The 25,945-nt window shown below is 33.6% G+C and overlaps 2 protein-coding genes across 2 annotated transcripts in view; both read right to left on the minus strand.

Annotated features, from left to right (window-relative positions):
- The window catches only part of LOC144445518 (uncharacterized), a 121,248-nt gene extending 98,799 nt beyond the window's left edge, over positions 1-22,449 (minus strand). The window contains exons 1-2 of the mRNA XM_078135105.1: positions 22,108-22,449; positions 21,625-21,697 (exon numbers count right to left, since the gene is read on the minus strand). Of these exons, the coding sequence (XP_077991231.1) occupies positions 21,625-21,697; positions 22,108-22,354 (320 nt within the window). The 5' untranslated portion in view covers positions 22,355-22,449. The remainder of the gene's footprint in view (positions 1-21,624; positions 21,698-22,107) is intronic.
- Positions 9,004-11,720, minus strand: LOC144445797 (tetratricopeptide repeat protein 22-like). Its single transcript, XM_078135436.1, has one exon. It carries the CDS (start codon positions 11,464-11,466, stop codon positions 9,808-9,810), a length of 1,659 nt encoding a protein of 552 aa, XP_077991562.1. The 5' UTR covers positions 11,467-11,720; the 3' UTR covers positions 9,004-9,807.
- Positions 22,450-25,945: the final 3,496 nt, after the last annotated feature.

Consider the following 25,945-nt stretch of genomic DNA (forward strand, 5'->3'; position numbering starts at 1 on the left):
CTTTGAGTCAGTTCTGAATATTGTGGTTGGTTTCTTAATACCTTGATACATCTGAGAGACACAGTAATTCCCCAGGATAGTCAAAAGTCCAATGTTCTTCAAAAATGTTAATTACAAAGAGGTCAATTATAATTGATGAACTGCTTTAGTAGTCAGATTGGTGTGTTGATATCAATACTCACTCCGTACCATTATGTCTGTCATAAGTACTGCATATGGATATGTTTCCCAAGCCAACTGAATCATAACACAAAAATAACATGAGTTTGCAGGAATTGGGTATGTCACATGTGCCTTTTATATTGTAGGGTTAACACTTCTGTAAATAGAGTAGATTGGTAACCACTTGACTTCAATCCTTTAGGCTGTATTTTAATTGAATATATAGGTATGTTTTAATTAGGAGTATATGCTATCACACTAATATCAAATCTACATGTCTTAGATTAGCATCATTAATCAAACACCTTGCCACCAATTATGACAACACCTCAAGAGTTGGAAATCACAAATATTATTTGGTTTGTGCAAAAATAATGAAAGGTGGTGAAATGAGCACACATAGCACCTTATTATCAAGTATGGTAGTTGGCCATATGTCAATGGGGTAGTTGGCCATATGTCAATGTGTGAGAAACCAGCAAACACAGCAACAGCAAACAATCAAATAATTTACTACACAATATATATCTCCCTGACAAATCAGCACTCCACACACCATCATAAGCATGTATAAGTCCATAAAGTCAACTCTATGAATTCCTCCTTCACACTGCTCTCAGCGCCATCACCTATAAACAAATATTTTTTCTAAATAAAACCAAGACGACTTCAGAAGCCTTTTGCCCTTTAGAAGGTGATCAGTGTATTCTCTAGGGTAGCTATAATATTATTTACACTGATGAATAAACACTCACCTTGTGAATAGTGAAATAATCAATGAATAGAGTGTCAATGGCAGATCGGAACTGTTCTAGCTCATTGCGTGTGCCTTATCAACGAATGTACACCAAATTTAATCAATGCGATATTTACGTTGCGCAGTATCTAAAAACTAGGTCAGTATGGAATTATACATTGTGTAGGTTTATACCAGCAGCAATATAGTTTGTTTATATAATGCTACATACAACAATAATCCAGCTTTCAATGTCCGCTTAGAATTCTGAAATTCTTTAGTCTCATTTCTCTCTGTACTTTACAATTAAATAATACAATTTCTGTAGCTTTATGTAGTGAATTAAAAGCGCTATTCTAGGATTTCACTGAAAGTCAGATATAATTCTACACACAATTCACTATCCTCTACATGCTGATGGCTTCAAACATAAAACGTCAATATCTTGACGACTAGTAGCAATGTGTTATTTTGTGTGAACTATGACTTATGTCCTTGCAAATTCCTGTACAAAATACCTGAAACTCATTGATTATGGTATCACCTGCTGCATAGGAAATGTAATTACCTTTAGCAATGTAGTACAGGTGGTCAAATCATGGCTTGTTTACATCAGTCAAGATTGCACAGTCAGTCACATGAGAACATGTTGACGTTGTGCTTTACATAACAGGCTGGTTACTTTTACAAAGACAGCAATGTACACAGCAGTGATAATGGCCATCAATAATTCATCTTCCCTTTGGGGTCACACTAAACTTAGTAGTAGAGAGTCAGTGGAAATAAGAATGTTAATAAAGACTTAATAACTGATGTGACTTTATACACTGCAGACTTTTATGAAAAAACTAAGTCTCTTCAGGTCACACAAATACTCAGTGGAAATAAAGCGGTTCCAAAAATAAAACTTAATTTAAGAAATTTAAGTCATACACACTGTCTAAAGTTTTATATAAACTTGTTTAGACTTTTATATTGATACAACGTGTACACTTGTGGCTTTATATAAAACTTCTGTGTGGTAGTATTCAATAGATATTAAACTATTATTAAATGTTCTTTTAATATCAAACTTGGTTTATAAATCATAGACTTTGTTTAATTGATACAACGTGTACACTTTGTAGCTAAGTAAGTTATCCATTACATTATACACTGAAATAGCCTTGAGTCCTGATGTATCAATGCTTGCCTAACAGATAACTTGATAAATTAATTGTCTGCTAGTGAACACTGTCTGAAGACTTTGTCTGACACTGTATGTCCTTGAGTAAATCTCTAATTAAGGATGTAGTGGTAGGAACAAAAGGGGTTACATTATACATACATTCCAACTTCAGCATCACATTACTTGAGTATCTAAATAATCTATACTTGTTTTGTGTTGTACTACATTTTTTTGTAAAATTTCAGGAACCCTGATAATATTTAAGGAAGGAAATCTGGTAAGACTTGGCGCAGATAGATTTCCATATCATTTACCATTTGGTAAAATCTGGGTAAAATATTAGTTGCCTGGTAACCTGGGGAACTCAGGTAGATTTTACTATATAAACTATATATAATATATAAAACACTAGACAAAAAATGTATGTACTCTTTGTGTGTGAGGGTGACGGTGCTGTACATCTGAGAGTGGGTTAGAATTTAATTAGTCTAGAATTTATCTATGGCATTCAACTTTCTTTTCTGATTCTGAAAAGAGATTGAAAGCTACGGCTAGCCTCTAGACTAGTTAGGATTGTGACAGTCACTTGAGAAAAGATTCAAAGCTATGGATAGTCGGCCTCTAGACTAGTCAGGACTATCATAGTCACCAATTGCCAACTCTGGATTGCATAGAAAATTAATTGTACAAGTATCCTATCTATCCAATAATGATTTAAAGTGGCTATATGGCCAAGTAACTAATTCTCATCCATACTTTAAACATTATGTGCTTCAGATTTTAACTACAGATTCCTTCCCTAAGACACAGTTCTTAACTAAGAATTCTGTTTCTATAAGAAGAGGTATCAATAATAGCATGATGTGGAGAAGATTGTATGGATATAGTAATAACGTACGTTGTACATTATTATGGTACACTGCAATGGTATGAACCCTTTAAAGCTTGAAACACTTGATGGATAACAATAACGATGTACATACCCCCCTCCCCTTCCCCGGTAATGATACACTGCAATGGTATGAACCCTTTAAAGCGTTATCATACACTTGATGGATAGCAATAACATTGTACATACCCCTACCCACCCACCCCCACCCCCACCCCCACCCCGGTAATAGTACACTGCAATGGTATGAACTCTTTGAAGCTTATAACACTCTTGAATAGCTATGAACTCTTTGAAGCTTATAACACTCTTGAATAGCTATGAACTCTTTGAAGCTTATAACACTCTTGAATAGCTACAACTATTTAATTGTCCAATTACCTGTTGTTTAACAATGGATGCAATACAACTAATTTGTAACAAGCTTTCTAATACATTAATTCTTAATGAGTATCCATGGCAACAAGAGAGCATCAATAATAAATGACCTTTGACCCACAAAAGGACATTGATCTTTCACTGACCCTAAATGAGAGTTCATTGACAATAACAGAGTGTCCATGTCACTGTATTTTTTGTAGCATGTGTAAAATTGTCTGTTTTCCTCTGATGTGTATAAATAATGTATTGCAAATTGTATACATTATTTTTTCAGTCATTTAATCAAAGAATATTGTTCAAAATTTGCATTCATCTTGTGAATGTTGGAAATATGGGTGAGTGATACAGCCTACCCATCAAGTATGGGTTTTGGGCTGTCACAGGAAACATCCCCAACCCCACCCCAATCCCCTCCTCCAATAGGATGAACACTTGACCTCTCAATTGTTAATCCTGAGTCAAGTCATAGGCAGCTGGTCCACATTGTACCCGGTACTTGAAATATATGTAAGCAGTATGCATTATATTGATTCAAAAACCATCTTGAGTACTGTAGTGTAATTTGGTCACCATGGCAAGTAACTCAAATTGATAAAATCGAACGTGTACAGCAGAAATTTATTAAATTTTTATGTTTTAAATCAAATGTGCAATATACTTCAACAGCTTACGATTCGCTATGTGCTAGGTTTAAGCTTCCCCCACTGGTGAGGAGGCGAAAGTTTTTAGATGCTATTTTTGTTTACAAACTGGTCAATTCATGCTATAATTGTCCATCCATTTTGTACAAGGTTTGTTTTAATGTACAGAGCAGACAGCTACGTAATAATCATATCAGTGCCTCCAGAGTAAATCTGAGAAAATATTCCCCAATTTTAAGATGTTTAACCACTTGTAATGACGTTTTTAAAGCAAATCCAAACATAGATTTATTTAGTCCTGTTTCTGCCTTTTGGCGTGTGCTTCAGGCTGCGTGTTTTAAATAAATTTACCTGTTTTGTGGTTTTTTTCTGTGTTTGCCTTTTATGTCATGTCATGTCACTTCTTTCTGTTATTGCTACCCCTTGTTTTATCTTTTTAGTGCTTGTTTTTCCTTATTTGTTTCTAAAGGTGCCTGTAAATGGGCTTTATGCCCGTTGGTTTACCTGAATAAATAAATAAATAAAAATAAATAAAAACCGAAATTTTCATTTTCTGGCTAAGACAATCACTTTCTACAATGACTTCTGTTTCATATTTGAAATTTGGGTTATTGGTGGCCAAGTGGTTAGCATACTCAAATTTATTTGGGTTATTGGTGGCCAAGTGGTTAGCATACTCAAATTTATTTGGGTTGTTGGTGGCCAAGTGGTTAGCATACTCAAATTTATTTGGGTTATTGGTGGCCAAGTGGTTAGCATACTCAAATTTATTTGGGTTGTTGGTTGTTATACCATAGTCACCATTTTATAACAAAAATCTACTGTTATGAAAAATTGCACAAAATCTCAGAAAAAAAATGACTGGGAAATGTACACAAGAAAAAGAAAAAAAAGAGGATTTTGAGGTTGGCTATAAATAATTCCAGTGTCTTACAGCTTTAACCCTGGAAAATTTTAATGGGCACTTATTAAAGAAATGAAAGCTGGGTGGGAGGGCAGTTATTAAAGAAATGAAAGCTGGGTGGGAGGGCAGTTATTAAAGAAATGAAAGCTGGGTGGGAGGGCAGTTATTCAGTACAAAAGAGAGAAGTGTGAAAAGAGATAGTAATGAGGAAATAGAATTATATACTGATTTCCTTAATTTTTACCTTCCTAAGTTTCATTTTCAATAAATTGTGCCCTCTAAATAACATTTCTTGTGATGCACCAAAATTTAGATTTCCCTTACCATTCACCATGTGGCAAATCACAAGAAATTTAGTTAGACTAATTTCACCCCTTAAAAAAAGTTTATTTCACATTCTAGAACACATTGATGGGTTTGAAATTTCCCGAATACTGCCCTCTGTGGTCAATCTTTGCAGCACATAGGGTATCTATTTTTAGGCCATGCCTAGTTGTACCCAGGGTAGTACATGCAGCATAGCAATCACTTTGAGGCTGGATTTTTGCCTCTTAATAGCTAACTGCACGTCTTCTTAGGTAAAATTAATCTAATGATTGCTTTGTCCAAAAAATAAATTTGTCTTGTCTACATATACTCTGAGTGGTGGTTTCGATCTGGATCAAGTAATTCAAATCAGATCGCAATCAGTTGGTCCTGATACTGAACATATTGATATTACAGGTTGGCTTTATCCATAAGTAGTCATGTACAGTAACATGTTGATATTACAGGTTGGCTTTATCCATAAGTAGTCATGTACAGTAACATATTGATATTACAGGTTGGCTTTATCCATAAGTAGTCATGTACAGTAACACATTGAAATTATGATCATGTTGGGACTGCTGATTTTAGAATGTGGACCCCAAATGTTATTGGATTTATTACCATATTTGTGTAAAGCTGGATAAACACATATACTTACAGGCAGTGTATCCTCTAAGCCCATTTATATGCCACTGAATCAGACCTGAGATGTAGACTAACCTCAGCCCCGATTACCCGACTACCTTTGCAGTTACATCGTTTATATGAATGAGGTATATTACGACCAGTTTCGAAAAGCTTGTGACCTGTCAATGTTGTATACATACGGCGTATGCAGACTCCAAATTGTTGCGCCCGAAAAGGCGCACAGACTTTAGAAATAGTGGCCAATCGGATTTTTTTAGCGCAAATTGCGCAATGGCGCGGCCTAGATCGAACACTGACTGCAGATACCCATAATTTCTAGTGACGCACCATAATTTTGTGTTCCCCTATCTCTTACTATGTAGTGACTCACAAGAAATCCCAGTTTTTCTTATTCTGACTCACAACAACAAAATTTGGCTATCATTAGAGGGCACACAGCTCACAGGTGATTCAATATTGTTTATGGTGTATGATATGCTGACTAAGTCATTATATCAGAACAAAACTATTTCACAAAACATTCCAGTTGCAGCTAGTGCTGCTTTAAAAACAACTTTTGACAGAGGTTTGATTTCTTTATTCGTCATGGAAAATGTAAATCAGATATCAAGAATTTTCAAGAGGTTTTATTATATTAGTTCCTATTATTATAATGTCATGGATATTAACATAGTACCTGGACATGATTGAATTTGACTTCATTACAGTACACATACAAAATAATCAAACTTGTACACAAACGACAGCTAATTTATTACACGTTTTAATAATGATACATCAAACACTTAGACATTTAGTATAATGATGAGAGACAATTTACAGCTAAACACTGAATAGTCTAGTGTTATCCTTCATCAAATCTTTCAAACCACATTAGCATCTAGACTGACAGATCAGCCATCATGGGTGCAGTCTAATCTCCCTTTGATAAGCCCGGACCAATGACATCATTAGTCTAGTTGGCATCCTCACTATAGCTAATGAACACCTTCTGTGCTTAATTGCCCACATCATCTAATGGACCAAGTGATCTAGCTGTCAGAAGCATTATAACTTGGCAAGTTAACATTGTTGTTTTACTTGATTGACAAGAACACTTCTAACTGGTGAACATAGCATTATTGTTGTAATAGATGAAAGACTTATAGAATGTTGACACTCCACACAATAACAAGTCATTGAGAATGACATAGTCCCCGCTATGATTGGGTTTTAAGGAATTATCACTACTCTGATCACGCAACAACACTGGTGAACCTAAATCAAAAGACTTAGATATGTTGTGTCTGCTTGTTGGATATGGAACATGCCTACAACAATAACGGATGGGTTGGGTATGGGGGATCGTATCACGAAGAAAATGGATATGCACATGTATGTCATAGAACACTGTCCTAATACCAACTTTGAATGAGATCTGTTCAAGCATGTCTGAGTTATGGCTTTGGACATGGACAATTCGCAAACAAAATGGCTGCCAGGTGGCCATATTGGATCGTATCACGAAGAAAATGGATATGCACATGTATGTCATAGAACACTGTCCTAATACCAACTTTGAATGAGATCTGTTCAAGCATGTCTGAGTTATGGCTTTGGACATGGAAAATTTGCAAACAAAATGGCTGCCAGGCAGCCATATTGGATCGTATCATGAAACAAATTGACGTGCATATGTATGCCATTGTATGTTGCCCCTGTACCAAGTTTGAAAAAAACCAGTCCAGGCATCTCCACGAAACGGCTGCAGACGGACAGACGGACGGACGGACGGTCAGACAGACGGAACCCAATCCATAAGTCCCTGTCCCGGACTTCGTCCGGTGGGGCTAACAATCCTACATGTGTACAGCTGCAGTAAAAGAAGTGTTATCCATGAAGTAAAAGTACAACTTCATTTTGTCAAATGTTCAACTTTAATGTTACATATATATATATAATTATTTAGTATTCTGGTAAATGCTTCCCGTCTTAACTGTAATTTTTATCTGAAAGTTAAAGATACTACAGAACTCCATAAATTGAAACAAGGGAACACTTTTTATTCCTAATAGTACTTTACAAAATTAAATCGTATTACTTCTATATCATGGATTTAGTTAGTTATGTTATGTTATATTATGTTATGTTATGTTATGTTATGTTATGTTACTTGTTTATCAAAGTGTTCTATGTGGACTTATCAAATACGTGTCACATGTCGTTGTCACATGTCATACTAGTCTAGTTCCTATACAGTATCATTACGATTTATACCTCCACTCAGTCTAGTTCTTATACAGTATCGTAACGTTACCATTTACCCCTCCATTAGTCTAGTTCCTATACAGTATCGTTACGATTTATACCTCCAATCACAGTCTAGTTCCTATACAGTATCGTTACCATTTATACCTTCACTCACAGTCTAGTTCCTATACAGTATCATTACAATTTACACCTCCAATCAGTCTAGTTCCTATACAGTATCATTACGATTTATACCTCCACTCACAGTCTATAGTTCCTATACAGTATCATTACGATTTATACCTTTACTCACAGTCTAGTTCCTATACAGTATCATTACCATTTACACCTCCAATCACAGTCTAGTTCCTATACAGTATCATTACAATTTACACCTCCAATCACAGTCTAGTTCCTATACAGTATCATTACCATTTATACCTTCACTCACAGTCTAGTTCCTATACAGTATCATTACAATTTACACCTCCAATCACAGTTCTATACAGACAATTCTATGATTCGTGACATCTATTTAAATCTTTTGACATATTCAAAATTTTCTGAATTTAAAAACATCATTTTTACCGTAAAATTAAAGTCACACCTTTTAAGTTATCTTACTGTAAACTAGATATTATGCTACCTTGGGGATCAATCTCCTTGAAAATTAAAATTCCTCCAAACATTGCCACATGATGATTGAAAGTGTCTTATCTTATATATGGTGACTTCATGATAGATTATTTTATTAAAATTACCTAAAACTAGTAAAAGTAAATTATGTATTTTCATGAAATATTACAAAGATACAGATAAATATACTTATTACAACACATAGACTATTTTACATCATAATAATGTATATATATATAATTATAAATATTGATTCAAATCAATTTATGATACCACTGATCATAATCAAATTACACTGTATTCAATTTTCTTACATATTTTACATTTCATTATTTTTTTCCTTTTTAGTTTAGGAATTCATTTCATAGTTGAAACATTGCTTTCCTGTTTACTTTAATCTCTAGCTATGGGTGACATGTACATATCATAATGTACTCTCTAGCTATGGGTGACATGCACATATCATAATGTATTCTCCAAATATCTCTTTCATATAGTTCCTTGGTGTATCGCAATGATAGCTGATGACCCTTATAACCTTGCAATATACATGCAATCTACATGGTACCTATTATGACACCACAGGGACTCATTCAAATATGACAATAATAATTATACTATATTGTAAAACGTCTTCAGGAATGTTGTGGTCATAACACTGTACAACAATGATTACCTCTGGCACATACCTATATTGGCACAAAAGAATAATCACTTCCTCAATTTATAAGGTAGCATACAAGTTTATAGGATTCTAACATTTCTATAATAACCTCTGTCCTACCAAGTTCTCAAGTACACAGTTGAGTTGAATGGGGCACACAATGATGGTTCAAATCTTGCCTATGAACTTTACCAATTAATACACAGGAGTACCAAGGCTTGAACCAGCAGCTTGTAGATTCCAAGCTGACCACTCAACAAATCAACTATCATAACATATATATGACTCATTAAGAAAGCTATTATATACATGATTACAAACAATGGATAAATTGTGGATAAATTATGCTGCCTGTATCGTTAGTGATGAAACCCATGAAGTATTCCATAGTAAGTTGTATTTTCCAATCAGTGGAACTCTTTCAAGGGCTGACATCACATTTAGACAAACTCCCTCAGTGTCTTTCCTGTCTTCCGTTGCATACACCGGTTAACTTCTTTAAACTCAGATGGAAAGTCTCTTTCTAATGCTTGTAAAGTTTTCTGTACATGCCATTTCTCATGCTTGGCATAATAATGTAGTAACTGTTGGAATTGGTCACAGATTTCTTCGATCACTTCCGATTTCTGTTGACTGGGATTGTCTGCAGATTGAAGTTGTTGTAACTGATGGAATAAACTCACCAATAAGGAAAAGAAAACAAAGTAATATTTCCCAGGTGTGTCAGCATTGATGCACTGGGTATACTTGTCAGTAGCTTGACTGTACTCTTCTAGATACATCAAGCAATCACCAATAAGTTTCAGTTTAATATTACGATCTGAGCTATCACGGATACTTGAAAGAAGTTCAAGGGCCTTCATGATGGCTTCTTTGTCTTTCACATTTTTAGCAAAGTCTGTAGAGTAAGCAATAAAAGATGCTCCCAATCTCAGTTGAACTTTTGCAGCAAGGAAAATAACAGCATATCTGTGTTTCATACCAGGCGTCATTACCAAATCTATGGCTTCTTTTGCCTCTTTCAGCAATGACTCTGACTCATCATGGTCTGTTGTATTCTGCGACTGTTTATCATATATCTTCAGACAAATGGAAGCTTTCAAACGATATGCATTCCAGTTGGACTCACAATCTGAATTTTTTTCCAAAGACTTTTTAACCACTTGCAGACCTTCTTCATAGCTTCCTGCTTCTAGCAATATACCTGCAAACTTAGTCAGTTCCTTCCAGTCAACTTCAGCAATGGATTCTGCTTTTTGAATGCATTTTGTTGGATCTTCATAGCATTCTTTCAAGTCTGGATCTAGTTCAGCAATAAAATGAGGTGGTGCATCTTTATATAAACATTTACTTCGTAACATTAGTCTTCCAATATACAACCAACTCTGGGCCTGGTAGTGTCTGTCTGAAAATTCTTTCTGCCTCAGTACATCTTGTAGAAGATGCAACACTTTTTCTAACAGTAACACTCTCTCCTTCTGGATAAAATCCTCCTGTATCACTCGAATCCTATTTATTGCCATGAAAAACTTCCATTTATATCTCTCATCATCCAAGCCAGTGATATTCTGAGACTCGTCTATGGCACATTCATACAGAGCATATGCCGCTTCATATCCAGGAGGTGACTGCAGACTCTCATCATAACAATCAAATGCTAAAGAATAGGCTTGTTCTGCCACACATCTCACCAAAGCACATTGTCTTTCTTCTGTAGACAGATCAGATTTACCAGAGAAAAAGGCCTGCAGTGGTTTTGAGTAGACTTCTGCTTTCCTTGTCATTCCCATACTTTGATACACATAAGCCAGGTTGGCTAATGCATTCAGATTACAGGGGTCTTCTTCTAGAACCTTCATAAAGTAGTCAGTGCATGCTTTTGACTTCTCTCCAAGACAGAATTTCAACACCCCTAATGTATTCAATAAACAATAACGAATTGGTCCAATTTCAAGTTCAAGTTGTTTGTTGATACTTTTATAGCGAGCAGCCAGAATTTGCCTATCAATGCCTTCTTCCAACATTTTCAGTGGCAGATGAAAATGTCCACAGTCAGCTGAAGACTTTGGTAAACTTGAAGGACATTTATCAGCAGCCATTCCAGTGAGTGTAAATAACTGTGAGTACAATACCAGGATTACAGGTATCAATAATGTACAATGTTCAGGAACAACGTACAGTACAGTAATATGTCACAGACTTGTGTGATAATGATATTAATCCCTTCAATGTTACAATATGATGCGGTGCTGTACGTAGTTACGAATGCAGTGCTGTACGTAGTTACAATGCAGTACATAGTTGGTATGAGGCTGTGATAATTTTATCACTGCGTATTGACTGACTAACTTCAATGATATAGCCCTGTATTGCAAATATTGCATTGTCCTATGGTATGCCAGTGTATTGGCTTACTGGGAAAAACCCGGCTATTCATATATTTTCTGAGAATTATAGGTCAATGAAACAATCAGACAATGGTTCATGAAATACCTGGAAAGAGTATGACAACCATCACATTGTCAGATAGTTACTTTCACTTTACAGTCATTGCATATATTAAAAGATAGATTTATTGCTGATTATATATTTTTTAAATATTTTTGGTGTTGAATTAGGTTATGAAACAAAAGAGTGAGACTGTGAGTGAGTACATGCACTAGTAGTATTAGAGGTTACTGACAGTACATGTACTGGTAGTAGTAGTAGAGGTTACTGTCAGGTCATATTTGTCATATTCCACACAAGTCATGTATTTATGATGTAGAATTACCTTTTCAATTAAAATTTTGTGTTCATTTCTAGCACAGCTGACCCAAGTTTATCTGGTTTTGTCTTTTAATAGAAAAGAAATAGGTCTACAATAAAGACAGATTTATCAACATAAACAAACATGTAAACAATGCTGTCAGCATATCATATCAATAGATACAACTAATTTACATGAAAAAGCTATTAGATAACCAGTCTATTTCTAATTTACCAATAATTAGTATTAATCAGGGTAATGGGAGAGAACACTTGAATGGAGTCGCCATGTAGTTTTTTGAATTATGCAGTCAATATTGATTTTTAACTTTTAACTCATGGCTGATTAAGTTAATGTCATGAAATAATACAATGTGCATATATGTTATGTACAATATGTCACTTTCCTGCCAAAGAAATTGAAATTGGATGCCATGTCATGTCAGAAATGTGATGTAATTCAGACAGATGGACAGACATAAATTATATTAATTTTATAGCACCTTTTTCATGGGGATAAAAATAGCTATAACTAACTATACATATTGATATCAGGGGTTATGATCAGGTCATTGCAAATATACCGTATGTGTAGGAACAGTCTTTTATTGACGACACATGTATTATTAATTTATTTATTGTGACAATTCATTCTAGCATAGTTTATCCAAGTCTATTTTATTACAACAATAAAAAAAATGCACAAGACAACAAATAAAGACAACCAGCAAAACACACATAGCTGAACAAAACTAGAACACCTCAGTAATATGGAGTACAGTACTAGATTATCATAGATTATGGGGAAAACATATTCTTAGAAAACCGACCTGTCTGTTAATTTTTTCTAAGAATTAGGTTAATGAACAAGGGCTCAAGAAATACTTGGAAGTCTAGCAATTTTACTTTCATTTCACAACTACTAACTATTCACTTTACTTTCATTTCACAACTACTAACTATTCACTTTACTTTCATTTCACAACTACTAACTATTCACTTTACATTCATTTCACAACTACTAACTATTCACTTTACGTTCATTTCACAACTACTAACTATTCACTTTACTTTCATTTCACAACTACTAACTATTCACTTTACGTTCATTTTACAACTACTAACTATTCACTTTACATTCATTTCACAACTACTAACTATTCACTTTACATTCATTTCACAACTACTAACTATTCACTTTACTTTCATTTCACAACTACTAACTATTCACTTTACTTTCATTTCACAACTACTAACTATTCACTTTACTTTCATTTCACAACTACTAACTATTCACTTTACGTTCATTTCACAACTACTAACTATTCACTTTACTTTCATTTCACAACTACTAACTATTCACTTTACATTCATTTCACAACTACTAACTATTCAATTTACTTTCATTTCACAACTACTAACTATTCACTTTACTTTCATTTCACAACTACTAACTATTCACTTTACTTTCATTTCACAACTACTAACTATTCACTTTACTTTCATTTCACAACTACTAACTATTCACTTTACATTCATTTCACAACTACTAACTATTCACTTTACATTCATTTCACAACTACTAACTATTCAATTTACTTTCATTTCACAACTACTAACTATTCACTTTACATTCATTTCACAACTACTAACTATTCAATTTACTTTCATTTCACAACTACTAACTATTCACTTTACTTTCATTTCACAACTACTAACTATTCACTTTACATTCATTTCACAACTACTAACTATTCACTTTACATTCATTTCACAACTACTAACTATTCAATTTACTTTCATTTCACAACTACTAACTATTCACTTTACTTTCATTTCACAACTACTAACTATTCACTTTACATTCATTTCACAACTACTAACTATTCACTTTACTTTCATTTCACAACTACTAACTATTCACTTTACATTCATTTCACAACTACTAACTATTCACTTTACATTCATTTCACAACTACTAACTATTCACTTTACTTTCATTTCACAACTACTAACTATTCACTTTACATTCATTTCACAACTACTAACTATTCACTTTACATTCATTTCACAACTACTAACTATTCACTTTACTTTCATTTCACAACTACTAACTATTCACTTTACGTTCATTTCACAACTACTAACTATTCACTTTACATTCATTTCACAACTACTAACTATTCACTTTACTTTCATTTCACAACTACTAACTATTCACTTTACATTCATTTCACAACTACTAACTATTCACTTTACATTCATTTCACAACTACTAACTATTCACTTTACTTTCATTTCACAACTACTAACTATTCACTTTACGTTCATTTCACAACTACTAACTATTCACTTTACTTTCATTTCATAACTACTAACTATTCACTTTACATGAGATGTGTCTCATGTATTAGAAATGAATGATAGGGGGATCAGCCTGTTTTTGGTTGGGGGGGGGGGGTCAGTGGCTTTTTCTTTTTGTTGGCATGATGGAAAAATCCATAGATTCCAGATTTTCTCTGGCACATTGAATTTATTAGATATGATACTTAAGGACTTGTAAATGATTCTCTAACATTGTCACAAAACAGAAATGAATGTTGGGCCATTCTCTTGAAAGTTGAATGACAGTTCAACCTGGACTTTTGTAGGTCACTGGCATGGCAAGGTATTGACAATTTCCTTTTATTAACTTATCAGCTGTTGTCTCGCTATAAATTATAATCTCAATTATTTAACACAATAATACAACACAACGGATTCTCACTCTAATTACAACACACAAAGGAACATATCTTCCAACATCTAATTTTGCTGTGCATTATTTTATGTCATACTTTTTCTACTCGAGTCTCCTGTACACTTTTTACAGTCTTGTTTCTTGCTCTATCTGTCTTGTATTCTCTTTGCTTTTGTCAATAAATAAATTTGTGGAATTAAACAGAGCTGAATATATCAAGTTTTAGTATATTTGCTCTGCCTAGATTGAAAACCCTAGTAACAGCAAGGTAAATAAGCAGGTTTCCCTTCTGTACATTAAATTAGGGCATGTAACAAAATCAAATTCTAAGGAACCTGCTTGGTTATACAATCTATCATATATTTCAAATCTAACAATGAAAATAAAGACAGCAACTTCTTAATTAAATACTCTTTGAAATGACAATTACAAGATGATTAATTAAAATCATCACCTGTAGTTTTGAAAAATGATGTTGACTGAAATATATATTCCTTTAATACTGACTGAAATCAAAGTTGATATACAATTTTCAATTTTATATAATGGCACTTCAACAACCTATTCATCTAACACAACATTTCAATATATCAAGTATCATGTATCCCTTTTAGACTTCACATAACATTAGCAGAGAGTTAGATAAAAGTCTTTTGGAAGAGCGCCCTCAAACAGTACAAAGAAATATACTGTTGTTTACAACATATGATACTGACATATCAATTTATCACATTATTTTAACAGTAACATATCAATTTATCACATTATTTTAACAGTAACATATCAATTTATCACATTATTTTAACAGTAACATATCAATTTATCATTGCATTATTTTGACAGTTACATATCAATTTATCACATTATTTTGACAGTTACATATCAATTTATCACTACATTATTTTAACAGTAACATATCAATTTATCACATTATTTTAACAGTAACATATCAATTTATCATTGCATTATTTTGACAGTTACATATCAATTTATCATTGCATTATTTTAACAGTAACATATCAATTTATCATTGCATTATTTTAACAGTAACATATCAATTTATCACTACATTATTTTGACAGTTACATATCAATTTATCACTACATTATTTTGACAGTAACATCAATTTATCACTACATTATTTTGACAGTAACATATCAATTTATCACATTATTTTAACAGTAACATATCAATTTATCACTACATTATTTTAACAGTAACATATCAATTTATCACTACATTATTTTGACAGTTACATATCAATTTATCACTACATTATTTTGACAGTAACATCAATTTATCACTACATTATTTTGACAGTAACATATCAATTTATCACATTTTAACAGTAACATATCAATTTATCACTACATTATTTTAACAGTAACATATCAATTTATCATTGCATTATTTTAACAGTAACATATCAATTTATCACTACATTATTTTGACAGTAACATATCAATTTATCACATTATTTTGACAGTAACATATCAATTTATCACATTATTTTAACAGTAACATATCAATTTATCACTACATTATTTTGACAGTAACATATCAATTTATCACTACATTATTTTAACAGTAACATATCAATTTATTACTACATTATTTTGACAGTAACATATCAATTTATCTCATTATTTTAACAGTAACATATCAATTTATCACATTATTTTAACAGTAACATCAATTTATCACTACATTATTTTAACAGTAACATCAATTTATCACTACATTATTTTAACAGTAACATATCAATTTATCATTGCATTATTTTAACAGTAACATCAATTTATCATTGCATTATTTTAACAGTAACATATCAATTTATCACTGCATTATTTTAACAGTAACATATCAATTTATCATTGCATTATTTTAACAGTAACATCAATTTATCATTGCATTATTTTAACAGTAACATATCAATTTATCACTACATTATTTTAACAGTAACATCCATTTATCACTACATTATTTTAACAGTAACATATCAATTTATCACTGCATTATTTTAACAGTAACATATCAATTTATCACTACATTATTTTGATGTATGGTTTCATTTATACAAAGTGATTTTTACTACTTAACCATTTTATTCCTAAACTATATATTTACATTTCATAATCAGTAAGTCCTACAAACTAACAATATTGATTCAGCTTCTTAAGATAGCAATCAATATTTGTTTTAGTCTTGTGTAGTTACCAAATTGACATTTATTTACATGACAACCAAGAATAATAACATCAGTACACTATTCTAGTATTAATCAAACTGTACTTCATAATGTTCTTTTCACAAAGCCAGGCTTGGCTTAAACAGCTTTGATAAATTTACTAAATTTTCATAGAGGTCAGGGAAGGAGTGTCTCCTACCCCTTTACCCATCATCATCACCACCACCACATCCCTTACCTTGGCTATGGTAGGTAAACTGTTGAGAGGTACTCTCAACAGTTTACACACTATAGCTAATTTGAAAGTAGTACCTCTCAACAGTTTACCCACTATAGCCAATTTGAAAGTAGCCTCTCTCAACAGTTTACCAACTATAGCCAATTTGAAAGTAGCACATCTCAACAGTTTACCCACTATAGCCAATTTGAAAGTAGCACCTCTCAACAGTTTACCCACTATAGCCAATTTGAAAGTAGCACATCTCAACAGTTTACCCACTATAGCTAATTTAAAAGTAGCACATCTCAACAGTTTACCCACTATAGCCAATTTGAAAGTAGCGCCTCTCAACAGTTTACACACTATAGCTAATTTGAAAGTAGCACATCTCAACAGTTTACCTACTATAGCTAATTTGAAAGTAGCACCTCTCAATAGTTTACCCACTATAGCCAATTTGAAAGTAGCCTCTCTCAACAGTTTACCCACTATAGCCAATTTGAAAGTAGCGCCTCTCAACAGTTTACACACTATAGCTAATTTGAAAGTAGCACATCTCAACAGTTTACCCACTACAGCTAATTTGAAAGTAGCCTCTCTCAACAGTTTACCCACTATAGCCAATTTGAAAGTAGCACATCTCAACAGTTTACCCACTATAGCCAATTTGAAAGTAGCACATCTCAGCAGTTTACCCACTATAGCCAATTTGAAAGTAGCCTCTCTCAACAGTTTACCCACTATAGCTAATTTAAAAGTAGCACATCTCAACAGTTTACCTACTATAGCTAATTTGAAAGTAGCACATCTCAACAGTTTACCTACTATAGCTAATTTGAAAGTAGCACATCTCAACAGTTTACCTACTATAGCTAATTTGAAAGTAGCCTCTCTCAACAGTTTACCCACTATAGCCAATTTGAAAGTAGCCTCTCTCAACAGTTTACCCACTATAGCCAATTTGAAAGTAGCACATCTCAACAGTTTACCAACTATAGCCAATTGGGACATGTAACAATTTCTTGTGACCACAACACCATCAAAATCTGATGTTCCCTATTAAAGCCATCATTATTAGACAACTTGTAAGAAAGTCCAATTTGCATTTATTCTGACCCATGACAACAAAATTTATGCGCATATTATTTTAGCTGATCATAGTAACGCACTGTAGAAGCACTTCAATAAAGAACTGTTTACTGACAACTAGTGTTTGTAATTAAGAACTTCAAGAAACTGTAGGACAGTTCATCTGTAACAATACTTTATTCTTTGGTATCAATTGACATTAATTCCAATTTATAACTATTCAAAATTTGTATATCAAAAACTTAGCTAGACTGTTCCTAACTTGAGATTTATAATTGAACTGATCACAACACTACTTCTGATATGTTTCAATTCTTTAAAATTAAGTGTCTAAATTAAAACAAAATTCAAATTTGTTGAAAAAGCTGTTGAAGTATAAAACTAGTGAAGGATTCTTTCTCTTGTACTTGTTTACTGTATACAGAAACTGAGATGTATAACAATGTCTAGTGGAGAACCCAAAATGCAATTGTCTTTTGATATGTGGTTCAATAACAAACAACAACGCTTGTCTGTTATTAGATTAAAGTCTTAAATCAAAGATGGAGTCTCAGTTGGTGAATACTATAGAAAAACTATTAGAACCAAAGGAGACTGGGTATTGTGTGAAAGGGCACACTACATCAATGGATTGTAGAATTAGTTGTAGTCTCTAGGTGTGTATACAATAACAGGATTACAAACAAATGGCTTTACATCAAAATCCTCTAGGTAACACTGATACATATAACTGATAGACCAATACTATACTTTTAAAGGCCATGGGAAAACTTGCCAATTTTGGGTACACTCAAAAATAATTGTTTGTTTTGCCTAACTGCTAGGTATATGAAAAAGTTGGGTTTTAAATTCCTCATTTTCACAACAAACCCTAGTTTACATATGTAATACATTTCACATTGAAACACAAATACATATAAATGTCATAATATCTTAAGAGAAATTGGTAAAAAAGCATTAATATTTTACAAAAATGTGTATTCAAAATTTCAACAAAAATGTGAAATAGTACTGTTTTACTGATAGAAGAAAAAACCTGGTGTTTTAAATGCTATTTTCTCAACATAATCTGTTTTTTTACTAATGTCATAACAGTAACACCTGAATTTATATTTTGGGGTAAAAAGAAAACAAGCGTTCTACACAAATTTATATTGAAACTTCAACAAATAATATATGATAAAACTAGTTTGTTAAGAACTTTCTGTTTGAAATATTTGTTATTTTCACAAGTGTCTAGTTCAGGTAGTTATTTTTCCTTTGTTTGTATATGGTCTCTGTGCTGTTGGTTTCTTCTCATCAGATGTACAGCCATTACAGATTGGTTGAACAGATTTATATTGTCTTTTTAAGTTGATGTCAGTTTCGGCATCCACTATTTCTTGCGAGAATTCACTATTTTCACAATTTTATTAATTTTTTCTTGAATACATAAAACAAGTTTAGGGTCAGCAGTGAAAAACTAAAAAACTAAGCGAGGTAAGGTAACCAGAACCAAACAATTAATACTGGATAAGAAATGGGTAAAAATAAATAAGAAATTCACATGATCATAAACAGTGCCACCTATCATGGAGTAAACAAGACTGACTGTTTGCAGTAGAAAGCTCTCAGTTTATCAAAAGTATGTTGTGTGTATCTATTCAAAATGCTGATACTAGTAGTTTCAAAAAAAGCTTGGTATTTTAGATTCTTACATATTTTCATAACAAGCAGCTTTGCTGAGATCTGGTTAAATAATCTTAGATGTATATTGTGCACAGTTTGCAAGGAATTGATAATAATTGATAGCTGTTGATAACAGCTCATGCAGCGCCTGAAAACGGCTGTGTAGCGGCTCAATGACTAGTACGCATGCCCATCCTATATACTATGTGATGTTTTTTTGGTGGTTTTACCCAAGGATGCATTGCGGCACAATGACTATGCATGCACATTCTATATACTATGTGCATTCTCCACACAGAGGGCACTATTGACAATATCATCACGAGGCAGTCGGTCACAAATGAATCAACCCTGTACGAGCTTATGGGCTTTGCCTAGTTATGATATTAGGACTAAATATCAAGCTTGGTGTTTTAAATAAATTCTGACATTTGGTTAAATAATCATATAGTGAGATATATATGTGTACACAGTTCGCAACTAATTATACTTGATAATAATTGATAATGATAGTTGTTGATAATTTGATTCAATATCAATGTTGGTGTTTGAAATTCTTGCTTATACATTCAAGTTGAAAACTAGTTAAATCATAGAAGTTGGAAGACAACAATGTCTGGTTAAATATGATTGATAATGTTAAATGATTGCAAGTCATTGATAATACTAATCAATAATTGATAACTGTTGATAATACTAACAAACATAGAACCTGGAGTTTTAAATTTTTACATATTTATAATTTCCATAAACTGAGATCTGGTTAAATATGATTGATAATATTAATTGATCACAAGTCATTGATATTACTAATTGATAATAATTGATAACTATTGATAACACTACTTACATTTTTCATAAACTGAGATCTGGCTAAATAATTATAGAACTATTTATATTTGTACTGTACTAGTTATGGTAGACTGGAGTGTGCTTGTTTTTTAATGGCCTGTGTAGCTAATTTCCTCTCTGATGGGATTCAGACACAAAAGCCTTGAAGCACAAATGAGACTTTACTGAAGTGATCTATTAAACTGTGGTCCATAAAAATGCAAATATGTGAGTAGGAGCCATAGCAAAGTGGGTGATCACTTGTACAATACCCTAGGACTGTTGCACATCAATAATTTTAAGTGATTGCTCTAATACAGTTTAGAAATTACTTTACTTGGTTTCTTTAAATTGATTCATTTTTTTCATGAATGGAGTTTACAGCCCACTGGGTTTCTTGTAACACAGGCAATCTAGTTTTATGTGTGTTATGTATTGTTAAATACATGTACAATTGTTGAACACAGAACGTCACCACTGGTTTATGCAAAGATGGATATTTTGTATGTTTTGTTGACAATGACATATCAAGTTTGTAACTCGCCTCCAGCGCTTTCTTGTATTTATACTAAATCACAGGTGATCTTTTTCGGTTTAGCTAATACACGAGCCTTGTGTCAGAAAGGGTATGAATTTTATTGTTTTCTACAAGATGGTTCACTGACCAGACACAAAACGCGTGTTTGTGCAGCTATTTGAACTCATCGAAAGGAAAGCTAAGCATAACGTGTCTGCGTGTGTAAAAATGTCACTGGAAATGTTTATCGGCCTACCCTTCCAGCACCTGACGTTCGAGGTAATGTGAGAAACCAACACTCGGCTTTACTTGCTCCATTGTTAGGGGTCCTGTGTTGTTGAAAAGACAATAAGAATCGACAGTTAATCTGTTATCGCTATATTCACACGTTTTGTTGTACTAATCACAAATCAAAACATCGCTCAAGTTGTAAAAACAGTACGTGTGTCGGGTGTCAAAGAAAAATTAATCTATTTAAACGTCAACTTCAGAATCACAAAAAGGCAATCACCAAAACAATGCTAACACTCAAGTAAAATAGAGGCAGTCGAACTAAAGCGGTCACTCTTATTATTTACTATTTGCTTTCGATGAAATTTACGATGTTTGTGTGAAGTAACTAACAATACAGCCCAGAGACTTGCTACAAACACAGCCTACACACTCCCTCACGGGTTGCCAATACTTTTCATGTAGTTTTGTGGCAATGTAATTTAAATATATAGCAACTCGGACTTACGGAGAATATACTTTTGCTGGAAGGGAGGTTTCCTTCTTCGCTGCTGAGAAATAATTTTATCGACGGTGGCTATTTGAGGACGTTGGGACGATGCCTCCGTATTGGCTTTAGGTTGGACGTTTAGGGTAACAATATTTGGAGATGTTGGGATCCTGTTGCTCCATGACACACCGACAGAGGTTTGCTGATCTTCTCCTGGTTCTCTCGGAGTTTGTTGCGATCCCTGCAACCACCAATCACCCTGCATACTTGCTTCTTACTCGATCTAATCAACAAATAACTATTCCTTCATTGACTTTCTACAATTTCTACACATTCCCAATCAGGACGGAGGCACACTAAGTAACTGACTCCTTTTCGGCAGCCATTTTGTAACAGCCGCAGCACATCGATGATTGCTGCCGCGCAGCTGAATCGGAAATCACTCACACTTTCCCATTTTTTAAAATTGCCGCCGTCTTCCGACCCAATACATCAAATGTCTACACTGGGGAATATTTTTATGTATTTTTCCCTGTATACTCGAGATCCATTTTTTCCCTGTCGATCCAAACTTTAATACTTTTCCGTGCGGATGAAGATAAAACAAAACTTTATTTGTGTTAATAGGCCGCGTACAGCAGACGACATTGGCCTGCAAATTTAAAAAGGTGACTTTTACATAGGCTCATGAAATACATCTGTGAGGGAGCTTTCCGTAACTAGCCAACTACATGGAACGGAGTAATCTAACTCGGTCCGTCGATTAAAATTTAAACGTCACTCTCTGATTCTATTTTCCGAAAAGTAGCAATTCCACAATTTCCACCGCTGCCACCACTTCGGTAGTTTTAATGGCATTGGATGTTTCCAATTTCTACCAGATGTGTGAAGGTACTACATTAATTGGTCATTATGCTTGGATCTAATTTAATTTGCAGAGCTGAAGGCTAGATCCCCCAAAACTTCTCCCTTCCTGCTTGCTTTTCTCCTGTCTCCTGATCCAACCACAGGGTGCTCAGGCTCAGTTAGTTTTGTTTACAAATACATACATACAAACAAACAAGTAAACAAAAAAAATAAAAAAGTAAACAAACAAATAAACTATCCGACACATGAGTAGATACATACATGAATAAACGACATGGTTATTTGCATTTGTGACCAAATCGGGGGGGGGGGGGGGGGGGGGGGGGGCAGTGTTTGTTCGTTGGTTTGTTGTCGTTTATTCATGTATGTATCTACTAATGTGTCGGGTAGTTTGTTTGCTTGTGTTTTTTTGTTTTTTTGTTTACTTGTTTATTTTTTTGTTTACTTGTTTGTTTGTATGTATGTATGTATGTATGTATGTTTGTATGTATTTGTAAACAAAACTAACTGAGCCTGAGCACCCTGTGATCCAACCCTCTCCTCACATCACAACTAACAATTGCAGTGGTGGCAGCAGTGGGATACCAAAAAATCACAAAACAGTGCAAAGAATAGATAATAGAAGATTGTTCACAGCAAAATTTGATTCTACCCTAAATCGATTTCATAAAATACTACACCCCCCCCCCCCCCTGTGTCTGTACCTGTGTTTTGCACCGACCCTATACAAATTACCATCTTGTAATGTAAGGCTTGGTTCACCCACTCACCTTTATTCCGCTCTGGTGCACTGAATACCAAAAGTATCCGTTCTCGACGAAGTCACCACGATTTACAATATCCGGACGAAAGAGAATGCGTTTGTTTGATTTTATCTCCGTATTCAAGACGGCTAAACAGACAGTTTGAATCCCCCAGGGAAATGCCTCAGCCCTGCTGACATCGATAGAAGTTTCGTGCTCAAAATAGTATTGTCGTATTTTAATCGCAAATAAATTGAAACCATAATAACACCCATACCAGCATATGATCGCTATTAGTGTTAGACTCATTACTACCGATCTAGGCGAATACATCGGATGCATATACATGTATTATCGCAGGGGATCAAGCTTAGATATGTTTTTTATGAAAACACACAAAACAAAGAAATAAATAGACAAACAAACAAACAAACACACACACACACAAGCAAACAAACACTGACGTTTGATGTAACCTCATTTTTTCCTTTGACGTCTGACTTTTTTATTTGGCTATACCCCTCCGACATGAGAACGAACACTCAGACTACTTTTGTTTATTCCGACTTCCAATAACAGAAATAAACAGAAATTAAGAAAAGATGGCCCTCCCACTGTCTCCATGAAATAAACAGAAAGAACAAGAATTTCCACTCATAGTAGTTTTGTTATATTGACCCAATTAATGTTACCACATACAATGTCAAATTGGATGCTTTTCTCACAAAATGGAAATATTTCTTTATCTCCATACAAATGACCTATTTGTCTGTTCCTCCGTCAGCTTATAAAAGTTTATATTTTCATCTTTTTCTCCAAATCAGTTTATCGTTCAATTTGGTATGTCCCTAAAGTTTTTTGTGGAAACATCATATCCGTCCCTTACCAAATTTTGTGTCCAGTTTGTGTCTGGTTTTCTCCCAGTTTATTTTTCCAAAACACTTTTCAGTTTTTTACATAGAAAACTTGATATGATTTGTAAGTACCCTGTCATTCATGTTTGTCAGTATGTCTATCAATGTTATGTTTATATCTCCTTTGTTAATTGTTTGTCTTTTCATAAACATAACTAACTAAGCCTGGGCCCCTCTGATTCGTAATAAATATATCTGGAATGACCGACACATGCACTCAAGTCTAATAGAATAATCGGTAATCAACGAGTGGGGGCGCTGTTTATCAACAGATCAATTACATGACCAGCAGCTTCCAAGATTAATTATTGCCTCGTTTGATGTAAAATTTTCCAAAGTGAGTGTCCATTTTGACTATGTCTCAGAGTGCAAATCTGGAGAGATTTTGAATAAATTTGACATTTACAAAAACCAGCCTTCAAGATGCATTCTATTTCAATGAGATAGGGTGTGTGTCATGTATTAAATTTTACCACAGCTGTGAAATGTTTGGATTGCCATGGTAACACAAATTTGTTTACCTTATATATTGCAGCACACAGAAAGATGACAACAATCATCAAAATTTATACCATGCTATAAGAAGTGTTTATTTTGCATGTATTTCATAATAGCAAAACATGATTAGTGCATAATGAACAGTTTGTATGCAATATATCTACAACACACTGGAGAAATCCAACTCATGTGGTACAGTCATTTATCTAAACTCTAAGTTTCCTTCTACTTAATCAATAAAACTCTACTAGTACCGTACTACTACAGTAAATAACTCTACTAGTACCGTACTACTACAGTAAATAACTCTACTAGTACCGTACTACTACAGTAAATAACTCTACTAGTACCGTACTACTACAGTAAATAACTCTACTAGTACCGTACTACTACAGTAAATAACTCTACTAGTACCGTACTACTACAGTAAATAACTCTACTAGTACCGTACTACTGCAGTAAATAACTCTACTAGTACCGTACTACTACAGTAAATAACTCTACTAGTACCGTACTACTACAGTAAATAACTCTACTAGTACCGTACTACTACAGTAAATAACTCTACTAGTACCGTACTACTACAGTAAATAACTCTACTAGTACCGTACTACTACAGTAAATAACTCTACTAGTACCGTACTACTACAGTAAATAACTCTACTAGTACCGTACTACTACAGTAAATAACTCTACTAGTACCGTACTACTACAGTAAATAACTCTACTAGTACCGTACTACTACAGTAAATAACTCTACTAGTACCGTACTACTGCAGTAAATAACTCTACTAGTACCGTACTACTGCAGTAAATAACTCTACTAGTACCGTA

The sequence above is a fragment of the Glandiceps talaboti genome, chromosome 14 (assembly GCF_964340395.1).
Source record: "Glandiceps talaboti chromosome 14, keGlaTala1.1, whole genome shotgun sequence".
Lineage (NCBI taxonomy): Eukaryota > Metazoa > Hemichordata > Enteropneusta > Spengelidae > Glandiceps > Glandiceps talaboti.